Source organism: Micropterus dolomieu, linkage group LG20 (assembly GCF_021292245.1).
Source record: "Micropterus dolomieu isolate WLL.071019.BEF.003 ecotype Adirondacks linkage group LG20, ASM2129224v1, whole genome shotgun sequence".
NCBI classification, from domain to species: Eukaryota; Metazoa; Chordata; class Actinopteri; order Centrarchiformes; family Centrarchidae; genus Micropterus; species Micropterus dolomieu.
The window spans coordinates 19,535,342-19,549,752 of NC_060169.1; the positions used below are offsets into that span (position 1 = coordinate 19,535,342).

Below are 14,411 nucleotides of genomic sequence, written 5' to 3' on the forward strand. Positions count from 1 at the left end.
AACTTCTTTCATTGCAAACTTACTGAAGACTATACAGAAAGTGTCTTGGCTTCTTCTGCAAAGCATTCAAATAAAATAAAAACTGTGCCCAATGTCGTGGAACAGCTTTAACCGCCTGCTTGTAAAACCATGTTGGGTACAAGCAGCAGTGTAAAGTTGAAGGGGACCTGAGTTCAACACTCTGGCAAAAACACCACTCATGATGAACACAGTTCACTCAGGTTTTATTTTCTAAATTAGGGAATGTCCGTGTGTTTGAATTAAATAAATAGTATTTAAACTGGAAATGGTTAGAGATTTGGTAGCTGGAAGATGGAATGACACACCTACTGCATATATTTTCATTTATCCGCTCACTTGCTCCCCCGGCACAGTCGGCGGCATTGCGGGATTTAATCACGATAAATAAAAACAGCGAAGAAGAAGAAAAACGGTCTGCGCTCGCGCACGATTCAGTAATCTGGAGGTAAAATGGCGACGGGTGCCATTTCCACGGAGTGTAAGAAAATATCAGAATTAAGAGTTGTTGATCTTAAATCCGAGCTCAAACGAAGGAATTTGGACACTACTGGCATAAAGAGCGTGCTTCTATCAAGATTGAGACAGGTAACAGAAAGGTGAAGCATATTTGTGCAAGAAAAGGTGACTGAGCTGGAGATGCGTTGCAGAGCTGCTAAGGCTAACGATAGCTAACAGTTAGCTTAATGTTGTGACAGTTTTCCTGCTCGGCTATCTAGTCAGGTAAATAGTTAAACCGTTACCATTGGCTCGGTTTAGCTTTTGGCTATGTAACTGGCTTATACCAAGCAAATTGCTACACATACACTTGACGGGGAGAAAAATTAAAGGTTAGGTAACTTAGTCGAGGTTGAACGATTACCTGGAGAAAGGATGTAAGTTGAGCGTTCAAGTCAAAACAGACACCAAAGGCCTATGTTTAGGCTGTCTGCCTCGAAACCACTACGTGAATAATACTTTCTGAACCGTTTAATGCACAACGATGTCATATTAGTTCACCACTTAGCGTCACTGTTTATTGGATATTAACATTTTGCACTTGATTGAATTCAGCTGTTGGAATTAAGTGTAGCTTTATTATTAATTGCGTGGAGGATTTAGCAGATCTGTGTTGATCATGATGAACTACATGTTACACCTATGGTTGAATGTGTTCCCAGTTTATCCATGAAATGTTTATAGTTAATGGCTGGTTGAAGGCATGACACAACTCATTTACTTAATACGTTTTGGGGTCAAAATGAAAACGTTCACTATTATTTAGTGGCGTTTGACGTTTAATGAGTGAAGTCTGCCAGAAGATCTGTCCATGCCTTTCTGACGGCAAAGTTTGAAAGTAACGTTACATTAAATAATCTGAACATGTCTCATATGAGTCAGTTGCCCCAAAAGCTTACCTAAATTCAGTTTTGTGTATTATAAAATTTAAAAATTATGGACTAAAGCTCATGGTTTAACTGATTTTTAAAAATTATTTTATTTTACTAAATGCTTGTATTTTTTAAGGCTATTGAGGATGAAGGTGGTGATACAGAAAACATTCAAATTCCACTTTCAGCTGATGCATCAACTCGGAAAAGTGGAAAAGTTAAAGGTAATCTTGTGTTTTGATTTAAGTGATGAGACTGGTTGGCTAAGCAATTAAATTTTTCATGTTGATTTTAAATTTTTTTTATTAACTCTCCCTTCCAGGAAAAAGAATGGATTCAGATCCGGACAACACCGGGGAAGAAGATGCGTTTTCCAAGGTGACGGTGGCTTACATTTCTGTTGCAACTTTGTTGCTCTTTGTGTTTGCCCTCTCTTGCCTCAATGTCTAGATATTAATTTTAGAGATGCACTGATTGCATCTTTCCTGACAGACTCCAATTTTTAAAGGTCTCACTTGTCGATTCCAATTTTACTTTCTAAGAACTAGAATAGACAGCACACACACATTTTTTTGTAACTTTTCTTTCATGGAGAATTACTTATTTGTTAAGATCTCCATTAGCATAATGGCTACTAAATCACTTTTACATTTTCTCCAAAACTGCAGCAGGTTATAGGACCTTCTCTCACTCAGTCAAACTAATCTCAAAATAAAAAAAACTGCTCCAGGTTAAGCTACTGGACAGAGCTTGTTTGTACAAATAAAATCAGTTTTAAGTAGGTGCCTAAGTCATGTGGTGTAACACTCAGTGTGTTCCAGAGAATGACATTGAAACTGTAGTCGGCACATGGGGGGGGTATATTTTATTTGAAAGAATACATTACCCTATTTTTTTTGTAGGCTATTTCTTTTCACTAATTAATTATCCACCTACAGTAGTCATCTCGCCTTTCTTTACCATTCAGACACACGCGTACATTTCTGTCTCTGTCTCTTTCTCCCTGTGTCTGTCTGTTTTGTTGACTTTATTTGTCAGCAGTTTTATAAAGTCACCCAAAAAACACAACTTGCTTTTTGGATTCAGTTTTCACAGCAGCCGGTGAGCCGTGTGTGGAGGAGGCTTGTCATTAATTACTGATTGAAACCAACGTGCTACTGAATGAGATCGGCACCAAGAGCTGTGTTCACTGGTACTTTACCTGGTCCGTGCTTGTAAAATATCGACCGGGCCTGCGTCTTCTAGGTTAATAGAAGATAACGTTTTTCTGTGTGTTTTTCTGCAAAGTTCTAAAACGGGAAATACGGCTTATTTTGACAAATTCATTGTGAGCGTGCGTCATCCTCACCGATTCCGGTCCCCGGCCGATAAATCTGTGCATCTCTAAATTACACTTTCAAATGGTGATCATTAAAAATGCATCTTATGCTTTGTAGAGAGTTCTTGTGCATAAACAGTTAGCTGTGCGTTATTGAGTAGAGCTGCAATGAGTAATCAATTTGTTGTTAATCAAGTTGTTAGCTATTAAATTAATATAATGCAAACAGTTTTGATAATTTGGTTGAGTAATTTTTTTAAGAAAGTAAATATCTTTGGCTTGTGGATAAAACAAGACATTTGAAGTCCTCATCTTGAGCTTTGGGAAACGCTGACATTTTACACCATTTCCTGATATTTATATAGACCAAACAACTAAGCGATGAATTTAGAAAAGTGCTCATGTTTTTGGTGAACACAGAATTGAACGAATCCGTTTGTGAACTTGACCCCATGCGCTGTTGAGTTAAAATCAATATAAACTACTAACTTAACAGAACGCAAATGAGAGGAGGATGTGATGGTCAGTTGTTTTGAGCTGGACAAAGATTGGGCCTTGATCGAATCTCAACGTGTGTGTATGTGTGTGTATGTATATGTATATGTATATATATATATGGCTAAATGTAATCAGGTTAAAATCATAACTGTGGATACGAGATGCAATTTAATACCAGGTATTTATGGACAGAAAGCAAATAAAATTACTTACCATGTATTGTGCAAATTTCTCATGCAGGTAATTCAGACTTTCATTTAACGTACTATAACTGAATACAAAGCCACAAACTTCACATGGGCTGAAACATCCATGTTTTTTTGTGAAAATATTGGGGAAGAACTTAATTTTATGCTACATCTTGTAGTTTTTGACTAGAAATTATAGCCTTTGGAAAGTCTAAAAGTGCTATATCTTAGGCCCTTTATGTGAGATTTGATTACTTCATAAATGAGAAGAATATACTTTATATAGAAAAACCACTGAAAACTGTGATAAATTATTTCTGTACACATAGTTTTAACTTCTTTTGTTGCTGTGCCTATTGCATTGAAATATTTCTCACTCATAAGCTCACGGCAGTGTTTTGTTTTGCAGGAAATGGAAGGGTACGAATCAGATAAAGGTATGTATGCTGGCACACTAATGCCCACTGCTAAGATTAGGTTGTTTCTTTTTTTACAGCTATTACAAATCATGATAAGAAACTCCTGGTCGAAAGCATAACCTACATCTTGTAGTATTTCACGCTTCTGCCAACTACTGCACTATCTAGGTCGCATTGCGCTAAATGGAACACCAAGGACATGCTTAATGAAGACATTTCTGAAGACTGACTCAAGTTTTTTGCAATTGGTACACAAGGCATGAATGATTGGATATGGGTTGCCTTGACTCAGGTACCAAATTTCCTTGGATAACTAAAAGAGAAGTCCTGTTTGCTTCAGTGGAGTTCAGTTGCCTCTGGCATTCAACTTTCTACATTCTTCAAGGAAACGGAAGACTGAAGGCTCACAAATAGGCAGACGTTTTATGTCCATTGAGTTGGAAGAAGCAACAGCTTGTAGAACTGGAGGATCATTGCACTCTACTGTTGACGTTTGGCAACGCCGGTGGACAGACCAGTGACGAGTTCACTGGGCTGGTTGAATACTTGATTCCATTCTCCAGAGTAATCGGACGTCTTTTTTATTACAGGTTTTGTCAGTTGCGACAACCTGTGAATGAAGCTTGGATTTGGTTATTTCAAGGACCGCTAGACTTCTCAAAACACTTTTTAAGACGCAGAGGCCTTGTGTCAGTAGGCAAGTTAAAGATCAAGAGACTTCATACATTCATCACAGAGATCTATCAAAATTGCACATGTTCTTGCCAGTGGACTGTAGCCCCAGCGTGATGTGAGGTGAAGAGATCTGACACACAGCATGGCCTGGGACTGGCAAGGACTATTGTGACCAACGGGACACACTTTTTGTACACAGTTGTGTACTGTTGACTGGACACATCACAGCAGGTTGGATTTGATGATTTGTTTTCTGGCTTCTGAAATCTGCTGATAAGACATTGATTATTGAAGAAATATTGGAAGATAATAAAGACTTCCTGAAACACAGATGACTTTCCATGGACTGACCAGCTTGAGGAAGCATTTTGCATAACGGGGAAAAACCCCAGAAGAATAACTGATGAGTTGTTACTCGTTTGAACTTTATCACAAGATTCCCCATCTGGAGAAATCCCACCTGCTGTAGGAAGCATCTGGAACTGCATGTTCAGTATGAATTATGACTCAAGTACTTTACATGTGTCAAGAAATGAAGAGCACTGAATCATCCCCCATTTTCAGTGAAGATTGTGTGTTTTGTGTCTTCCTCTGGTGTCTACGCCCCCGATGACCATTAACACTAAATGTGCTTTCTATTCTACTTTTTAGGTCAAGTAACATGCGACATGTCAATGTTAAAAGTTGTGTTTTTGCCATGTTTATCCTTATTAAATCCCTCAGATGTAACTGATACAGATGATGGTACTCGTGAAAATTCTAAGCCTGCACCCTGCGAGGACAGCCTCGCTCAGCCTGAGGCTGAACCAGAGTCAGAAGCTGTGGCGGCTGAGGCTGATTCAGTGCCTGAGCCAGACGAGGATGCGGAGGCTGAGCCAGATGTGGATGCGGAGCCAGAGGTGGATGAGGATGCTGACCCAGAGATGGATGGGGAGGCTGAGCCAGAGGTGGAGACAGAACTGGCTGAGACGGATGCTGAAGCCATGAATTCCTCCAAAGAAGCTGAGGATGATCACCTATCCGTCTCAATCCAAAATGAAGATGCCCTCACCCTAGATGTTGATGGTGACGATCTCCTGGAAACAGGTAAACATGTGAAACTTCCAGATCCAGAGGCCGAGAAGGGCACTGATGAGCCAGAGGCCTCTGCTGAGACGGGCCCAGATGATGACATGAAGGTGGAAGAGACGGAGGGCCACAGAGATGGTAAGAAAGATGACGGATCCAGGGGTGAACCCACGAAGAAAGACAGCAGGGAGGCCTTGAAGAAAGCTGAAACGGGAGACAAAGAAAAGGATTCTGGGAAGAAAGGCCCCTCCGCTACTGGGGCATCAGGTCAAGCAAAGAGGTTTGTCTTTCTATGTCAGTTCTTTGATACTACTACCAAGTCCAGCTCACTAAGAACGCAACATTGTGGGTAGCCTCAAGATTTTTTTTGCCATAAGGGAAATGTTCACTGATGTACCTAATCCTGCCATTTACTACTTTTGATTTATTTTTCTGAAGTTGGTTAAATTGTGACATTAACCAGGAGCTGAGAAAACACCTCTTATTTTGTTACTTTGACCCTTCCAGCAGTTTAAAGCCTTTTCCAGTTTTTACACAATGCATTGTAAAAGAGCATTAATCCCCGTGATGGCAGTGTTTTTTTTTTTTTTTTTTTTTTTTTTGGTCAAATGATTCGCTGTGAAGTTGAACAAACCTCCGAAGATTTCATTGGTCCAGGGAATAAATTGGCTGACAACCTGACCCATCTCACCACTGGAAAAGCAATGAAGCCTTTGAGACATTGGTTCAGATCTACGCCTTGGCTACAGGATTTTTTTTTCCTGAAAAGTACAAAATGTGGTGTTTTTATTCCACTAGATGTATGTCTGTCTCTTTACACCAGGATTTTATTTTCCTTCTCTCATTTCCTTTCTTGTTTGTTGTTACAACATTTGCTTTGTAGCTCTTCAAGAGATAGAGATGGAAAAACTGCAAAAGATGAAAAGGGTAAGAATTTTTATCTTCAAACTAGGGATGCAGTGATCTGATACTGATAGCTGTATCAGGTATCTGTGGCAAGGGTGCTGATCTATTAAATTACATGCGTATTACACTGTCTCAGCAGTGCGCTGTAGACACGACTATTTTGCTAGGAGAGCTAACCTAGCATGTGGCGAGCTGAAACCAGTCAGCAGTTTGGAGGTATTTCACATTTCAACATCTACGGGTACTTGCAATATCTGCAAAGTCAATGTTTTCAGTGTTGGCTGTAGCACTTCGAAATATAACACCAATCAAGCACATCCCAGAAAAATCATGCCAAAGAACATGCTTTGCAGTCTCTTCCTCATACTGAGGAATACAGCATATAGTTTTAGACTGGTATATGATTGGTACTCTGCACCAGCCGATACCCAAAACCCTGGGATCAGTATCGGGACGGAAAGAGTCAGATCGGTGCATCCCTAATTCAAATGTTATTGGAAATATGAAACCCAGGGAAGCACTTTGGTCATTTGACTCAACTTGATGCAATATTTTTTATGCCCAATGTGTTTTGGAAAACATCTTCATCAGGAGTCATCAGCAGTACCAGCAACAGCAGTTCTTCTCGTAACATATGGGTGAGCGGCCTGTCTTCTAACACCAAAGCAGCTGACTTAAAGAACCTGTTTGGCAGATACGGGAAGGTAGATAACACGTGCATTCAAAAAAAAAGAAAAGTAGTAGTTGTTACTTATTTTGAATACGTTGGGAAAGTGCTGTTGGAAAAATGGTGTAAATAAATTTGTTGCCTAACAGGTTTTGAGCGCCAAAGTAGTTACAAATGCTCGCAGTCCTGGTTCAAAGTGTTACGGCTTGGTGACGATGTCTTCCAGTACAGAGGTGACACGGTGTGTCTCCCACCTTGACTGTACAGAGCTCCATGGACAGCAGATATATGTTGAAAGGGTAAGTTAAGGTGCACATGTCAAGTCAAAGTTGTTTAGAGTCCTTCTTATTCATGGCAACATTGCGGTGCTCGTGTCATATATTTCATTGCTGCTGTTTTTCAGGCCAAAAATGATCCGTTCAAAAAAGAAGGCTCAAAGAAGGAACCGGAGGATAAAGCAAGTTCCAGCAAATCATGTGAAAAACGTAGTTCCACAGGGATAAAGTTGACCAACAAGTGGGTGACAGAAAAAGTCAAAAAGTGAATCCTTTGTTGATTGAAAGCACTTTTTAACCTTTTGTTCTTCTTGCATGTAGAGCACAGCCATCTTACAAAAAAGAAGACAAGAAATTGGAGAAACTTTCAGAAAAGGACAAAGATTCATCCAAAAAACAGGAAGCCAGAAGTGGAAAATCTGATTCAGTTTCATCTAACTCAGGACAGGAATCTTCAAAGAAAGATGACAGAAAGCATGGACGTAGGTTTAATTCCTCTTCTCTCTATTTAGAGAATCCATTTGAGTCATTCAGTAAGCATATGTCTATTCTCTCTGATTATTTTATGTTTTATTTTTCTCTAGGTCCGAAGAGCCCAGGAAAGATGGTGATGGTACAGCAGGCCAAAGGAGAATGTAATTTTGGCAAATTGAGACCTTTCAGAAGGGGAAGATATTTTGATAAAGTAAGATGTCTATATTTCTATTTGATTGAATTTAATTGTACTTTTGAACCACAGTTTAGAGTTGTCATAGGATTTTAAATGAGAATCTGTTTGATACCTTCTTCCAGCCCTTTGTCAACATGAACGTTCAAAGGCGGCCGAAATGGTTGATTCCTCCTGAAGAGGTATAAAACGCTTGACAGTGGACATATAGCTTAGCATTTGCTTTTTACATGCTTTACCTATGAGGTTTAAAAAAAATAAAGAATTGATTCCATTCCTTATTATAGTTGGAGATGATGAGAGAAAGACAGCGCCCTTTTATTCACAAGGGGGAGGACATCCTGCCTTTTGAGAAGATGAAGGAGCAGAGGATGCGTGAACGAATGGCTCGGGTGGAGCGTGTTCGTAGAGCTGTAGAGTTGCGCAGGTAATCTGGAGCAGCACACATTTAGTAGATTTCAAACTAAAGAGGTACAGATGTATCTCAAAAAATAATATATATTCTAGATTTATTACACAAGTGAAATATTTCTGGCGTTTGATTTAATCTTGATGATTGCGGCTTACTGCTCATGGAAGTCAAAACTTCAATATCACAAAATTTATTAGAATTTTAGAATAAAGAACTTATAACACAGAAATGTCAACCTGAGAAGAGCTCTAATTAACTCAAAACACCTTCAAAGGTTTCCTGACGCTTTCATCTGAAAAAGAGGACTTTGGATTGAGAGATTAAAGTAAATGTTGCATTTGATTTGGAAATCAAAAACCTACCGGTGCCACTTACCTAGTGGTAAGTGGTTTGCTGACCATGGTTTTACTGTGCTTGATTGGCCAGCCAACTCGCCTGACCTGAACCCCATAGAAAATCTATGGGGTATTGTCAAGAGGAAAATAAGAGGCACCAGACTGACAATACAGACTAGCTGAAGTCTGCTAGCAAAGCAACCTGGGCTTCCATCAATATATCTATCAGTTTTATTTATATAGCACACTTAAAACAACCAAGGTTGACCAAGGTGCTTTACAGGGTAAAAATACAACAATAAAATGGTAACAAATAACACCTCAGCAGTGCCACTGGCTGATGGCCTTCTTGCCACGCTGTATTGAAGATGCAATGCAAAAGGAGCCCGACCAAGAACTGAGTGCATAAATAAACCTATTGTGAGGGTCAATAGAATTTTAGAAGTAAGAATTTATAATATTTTGAGATACAGGATTTTTTGATTTCAATGAGCTGTAAGCCGTAATCATCAAGATTAAAACAAAAAGGCCTGAAATGTTTCCCTTTTTGAATTAAATGACAGGGAAAAATGTATTTTTTGTAATGTTTTGAAAATCACCTTTTTTCATTTATTGTCTGTAAGTTCTATTAGAAGGGATTTAAATTTTTTTTCCTATTAAAAGACGTCGTGAAATTGCTGAGCGGGAACGTCGGGAGCGGGAGCGTGTCCGTCTGTTGCGGGAGCGTGAAGAACGGGAGAACTTGCTCCGGGAGCGCCAGAGACTGGAGATGGAAAGACAAAAACTGGAAAGGGAGCGCTTGGAGAGGGAGCGGCTTGAGAGGGAGAGAATCCGTATTGAGCAGGTACAGTGGACATGAACACCTTTCCACAGTCAATGCTTCTCTGAACTCTAAACTGTTCATCTCAGGGATTAATGGCATTAATCCCATTTCAAACAGTTCAAGAATTCATTGTTAGTCATTAATAGGCTTGTCATTTGATACTTGTTTTTAAATCCAAATTGTTTTCGGAAGGTTGTTAAAGACACTATGATTTTGTTACTGCTTGTGATTGTGCACCGATATCCATGTTTTTCAGTAATTTTTAATACAGCATTTTAATATTGCCTCTTCCAGGAACGGCGTAAAGAGGCAGAGCGCATGGCACGAGAACGCGAGGAGCTGCGGAGGCAGCAGGAGCAGCTCCGTTTTGAGCAAGAAAAAAGAAACAACCTCAAAAGAGGCCGTGAAGTGGAACATGGGTATATACGCTTGAATTTTTGTCCCTCAACAGTTTTGGTGCGGTAATTACCAAAATTGTTGGTTTATAAGTGGGGACTCGTTGTAAGGCATTGGAGTCAGAAACTTTGATATTTTTAGTATTTAATCTTTTGGGCAGTGTTGCCTACAAGAGAAAACCATTGTTTTTATCATTTGGGAGCCTTGATCGTGATTTCTCAACTCAAGTAACTACCGGTCTCATGGAAAGGGAAGCTGCCTGGTATGGTCCAAAACACATGGCTAGGACCTAATGTGGGTCAAAATTGGCATTAGGGGAATAATGGATATCCATCATCAAAGTAATTTTTGATCAGTTTGAATTTAGGTACAAAAACTAGTTGCAGTTTTATGTCAAGTATGTTAAATTTGATTAAAATCATACTGTACATTTTTGCATATTGGACTTCTCTGAGACTTCTCAGTGACTTCCATTGACTTCCGTTCAACTGTTCTGTCTAATAGTGACTAGCTTACAAGCTCATGACTCATGAGGCATGTTTGTATTGTCTGTTTCAGCCGGAGAGACGGTCCCTATTGGAATGGCAACAAGAAGATGCAGTCTGAGACTGATGTCCGTTTGAACCAAGGCTCGAACTATAACCGGCAGCAGAACCGCTTTTCAAACTTTACTCCCCGAGAGAGGGGTCGCTTTCCAGAGGCTGCTGCCGAGCAGCCCAACACGTATGACAGGTACTAGTAATAGTATTTAAACTATTATATACGAGAACCATCAGGGGTGGTGATGGTGCAGGAGTTAAGACATATGCCTTTGGTGTGAGGTTCAATTCCCCACTGTGACACATCCACCAATGTATCCCTGAGCAAGACTTTTAACCCCTAGTTGCTCCAGAGGCATGGGGCCTCTAAAATACTTAATCATTTTATGTAGCTTTGGATAAAAGCTTCAGCTAAATGACGAACGATGATTATTATTGGTAAGAGCAGTTGTATAAATAATAAAGAATAATGTTTAGCTGTCTCAGTTTCAGGGTCCTGGTATTGTTAGCTAGCTCACTGTGACACTGTCATGACTTACTGGGGCACTTGAATCGAACAAAGCCATCCATATTGTGTCTGTACTATTGCTTGTATTCTCCTGTCCACATGGTAACAGTTCTTGCCAATTTAAATTTTTGTGATGTGACTAATCTCGTTTTGGTCTTTGTTTAGACGTAACCGGTTTGACGGTGAGCCCGATGTAAAGAAGAGTCGCCCTGGTCCTCACAGAGAGGGTTCTGGCTTTGAGCGCTATCCCAAGAACTTTGAAACAGTCCGCAGAGTTGAGCCACCACTGCCTCCTCCACGAACTGAACTCCGGGACACCGACCGCAGGGACAGAGATGAGAGACGGCCAGTGCCCTTGCATGATCGCCCTATGGGTGCCAGAGCCACAATGCCAGCTTTGACACACAACCGCTCACCTAGAGATGGAGGGCATGGATGGAAGAATGATGGCGGGATAAACTCCAACAAGGGAGATATACGGTAAAAAAAAAAATACAAAGTGCAGTTTTCAGACGAAAAGCATTGGCAGTTGTTTTTGGTGAAAACATTTTTTTAAAATTTCTTGCCTGCAGTAATGCTGGGTTGAGCAGAGGACCTATGCGCATGCGTGCAGAGCGATCAGGCAGAGATGGTCCAGGCCCTACTCTTAGAGGAGGCTCCACGACCAGTCGTGGAAGGAGCAGCTTTAATGATCGAGATGGAGGAAGACCCATGGTGATGAGTGATCAGGTCAGTTTACCGCCGAATAATACAATAAGAGTTAATAAGAGTTCCACTGCATTTCTTTGGTCCCCCGTATTACTGGTACAGGATATTGACTGGTCATGCAAAAAATATTGTCAAATGTCTAAAAATGTTTATAAAAACACAAAGTGTAATTGATTTAGTGAGTCGACAGAAAGGGAATTGACTTGAAGTTTGATCAGCGAGTAATTGTTGGACATTTATGAAATGCATTATGAACAGTTGTGACGATTTGCTGTTTTTTTGGGGGGGTTTTTTGTTTTGTTTTTTTTCTCATTTTGAATTTAATGCATTATGCCTTATAAACCGTTAGTGATAAAACAATCAGTTTCAAGACATGTTAAGCTGTGGGAATTTGTAAAAAGCATTATTCACTTTTTTTTCCATTTATTCAATGACTAATTTATTATTTTTAAAAAACCCTGTATAAATGAAGGATCTTCATAATGTGGCAGTTTTTATTGATGAAATGTTTGGTCTTGCAGACTTATGATCTGCAAAATTATGTTTTTTCATATGTAAATTTAGTCATATTTTACCGCGTCCATAGTTTTTAACAAAGTTTCAGTCTTTAGCTGTAGCTCACACATTCAACAATTTATAGAATACTGGCTCCTAATTCCAAATTCTCTTCAGCCTTTCAGCTCTGGCCGCCAGGTCGTGGTGGAACGTCATAACAGGGAGCAAGGCCTGAGGAAGGAGTGGCACGGTGGATCAAGCTCCCAGGAGAGGGGTTTCCCTGATAATCGCAGGATGGGAGACACCCGGAGCTTGATGGCTCCTTCCAGGTATAACAAATTTTCAAACTGGTGATGACAAAACTGTATAGCATGCCCGTGTTGTCAGCCGTTTTAGACGTAGGCTTTGTTTTTCTTTCTGCAGTCACTCTTCGTCTGGGCTCAACCGAATTGTACAGATCACCAACAACTCCATTCCTAGTGGTGGCAACGTGGGTGGATTCAAGCCCTACAAAGGAACGCAGCGGCAGTTCTAACTGTAATCAAATTCTGCCACTTTAAAGCACCTGGGAATTTGAAGGCTTTTCTGAACTCTTTATTTTTAGAATGTCAACAATTTTAGGTGGCACATTTGTAGCCATGAGGTTAATCACACTATTTTTTTAGTCTATAAGTTTAGTGCTTACCTCGTTGTAGGGTTTTCCTGACAGTTCTGCTGTTACCATTAACACCCTGTGCACACATTTTTATTTTGTGAAGATATTGTACAGCCCCTAGGTCTTTGTAACAAGTTTTCAAGTGATGTTACCATCTTCTCCTCTAATTGAGTGTTGTATGTACATTTTCAGTAGTCTAGTGTTGGACTGTGCATTATGTCTTATTTTAGAGTATTATAGAGATCAAAGCGACAAGGATTATTCACCCATTTGGATGTTTCTCTGTGAGGAAACATAACATAAGTCATACTTGGCGTGGAAGTGCTGTTTTGTAAAGATTAGTTTTCATTTGCTAAAACAATGTCACACTGTAATCTAGCCTGCATTTTTAGCAAAAATACCTCTCGTTGGTCATAAGTTGAATTATGTACAGGCCTGAAATAAAAAAACTGATTTAAGTCTGTTATTGTAGGGTGTTCAGTGGTGTCCGAGTCCCTGAAGGACCATAATTCAATGTTTTTATGTTACGCATTGTTATTTCCATGATTCTGCAAATGTGATCACACCTGGCAGTCTGTCCGTATGATTTTGTAAATCACATATTTGGGCAGCCTCTGTGTGGATCCTTTAACCCTGTGATACAAGCAGCAAGTACTTTTGTTGGCAACATGTAGAAAGAGTTGGAAAGGTGTGGTACACAGCATGAAGTCTGCACTTCGATTTAAACTACAAAACATTGACACGAAAGCGGAGCAGGCATTGTCAGCTGTGACTAAACCATCAACTTAAACCTCCATATTGCTTTTTCATGCATTTGTTTTATTTATTGTACTTATTTTATAGTTGGAACAAGACATCCAGGTCTGTACTGCATGTTCTTAGACTGCTGCACACTCTTTACCCACATCTGTTAGAATTGGTTGATAAAGCTTGATTAAACTACAGAAAATTGGTAACAGTGACTGCTGATTGGCTTAGTAGCCTAATTGTCTCCATGCATGGCCAGGTTGACCTATTAGGGGGGCCTCGGGTAAAGATCACCCTATCTCCCACCTTTAGTATGTACCCTGTCTCCCATCCAGTACCAAGTACATCATACATATTGGCTTCATTATTTGAAAGAGAGCCAAGAAACACTTATGCTGGAAATGCAGTCCCCTCCAAAAGTATTGGAACAGTAAGGCAAATTCCCTTGGTTTTGTTGTTCACTGAAGACATTTGGGGTTTGGGAGTTTTTGGGAGTATAACAATTCAGGACATATCACTGTTTGTATTAGACCACAGCATTCTTAGGTGAGCAAAAATAATGGAACAAATGATCTTAAAGTAAATAACATTTAATATTTGGTGGCATAACCCTTGCTTGCAATAACTGCCTCAAGCCTGCGACCCATCGACACCACCAAACTGTTGCAGTCTTCATTTGTGATGCTATTCCAGGCTTTTACCGCAGCTTCTTTCAGTTCTTGTT

At 39.9% G+C, this 14,411-nt stretch overlaps 2 protein-coding genes across 3 annotated transcripts in view; one reads left to right on the plus strand and one right to left on the minus strand.

The window, feature by feature from the left end:
* Window positions 1-990, minus strand: part of rnf111 (ring finger protein 111) — a 40,598-nt gene extending 39,608 nt beyond the window's left edge. Inside the window, exon 1 of one of the 2 annotated variants that reach the window (XM_046033506.1) lies at window positions 881-990. The gene's annotated coding sequence lies outside the window, so the exon portion shown is untranslated. The remainder of the gene's footprint in view (window positions 1-880) is intronic. The other variant, XM_046033504.1, reaches the window with a different exon arrangement.
* On the plus strand, window positions 450-13,398 carry sltm (SAFB-like, transcription modulator). The gene is made up of 20 exons (XM_046033510.1): window positions 450-606; window positions 1,525-1,612; window positions 1,711-1,766; window positions 3,802-3,829; window positions 5,210-5,834; window positions 6,438-6,481; window positions 7,052-7,164; window positions 7,277-7,426; window positions 7,531-7,643; window positions 7,724-7,884; window positions 7,987-8,087; window positions 8,195-8,251; window positions 8,357-8,496; window positions 9,480-9,660; window positions 9,934-10,058; window positions 10,594-10,767; window positions 11,248-11,562; window positions 11,655-11,811; window positions 12,463-12,614; window positions 12,709-13,398. Exons 1-20 carry the CDS (start codon window positions 472-474, stop codon window positions 12,818-12,820), a joined length of 3,027 nt encoding a protein of 1,008 aa, XP_045889466.1. The 5' UTR covers window positions 450-471; the 3' UTR covers window positions 12,821-13,398.
* The last annotated feature ends 1,013 nt before the right edge of the window (window positions 13,399-14,411 follow it).

Coding starts and splice junctions, on each gene's coding strand:
- sltm (XM_046033510.1), top strand. CDS start 472: ATGGCGACGGGTGCCATTTCCACGGAGTGTAAGAAAATATCAGAATTA. Junction 3,830..5,209: donor AGGGTACGAATCAGATAAAG/GTATGTATGCTG, acceptor TAAATCCCTCAG/ATGTAACTGATACAGATGAT. Junction 9,661..9,933: donor AGAGAATCCGTATTGAGCAG/GTACAGTGGACA, acceptor TGCCTCTTCCAG/GAACGGCGTAAAGAGGCAGA.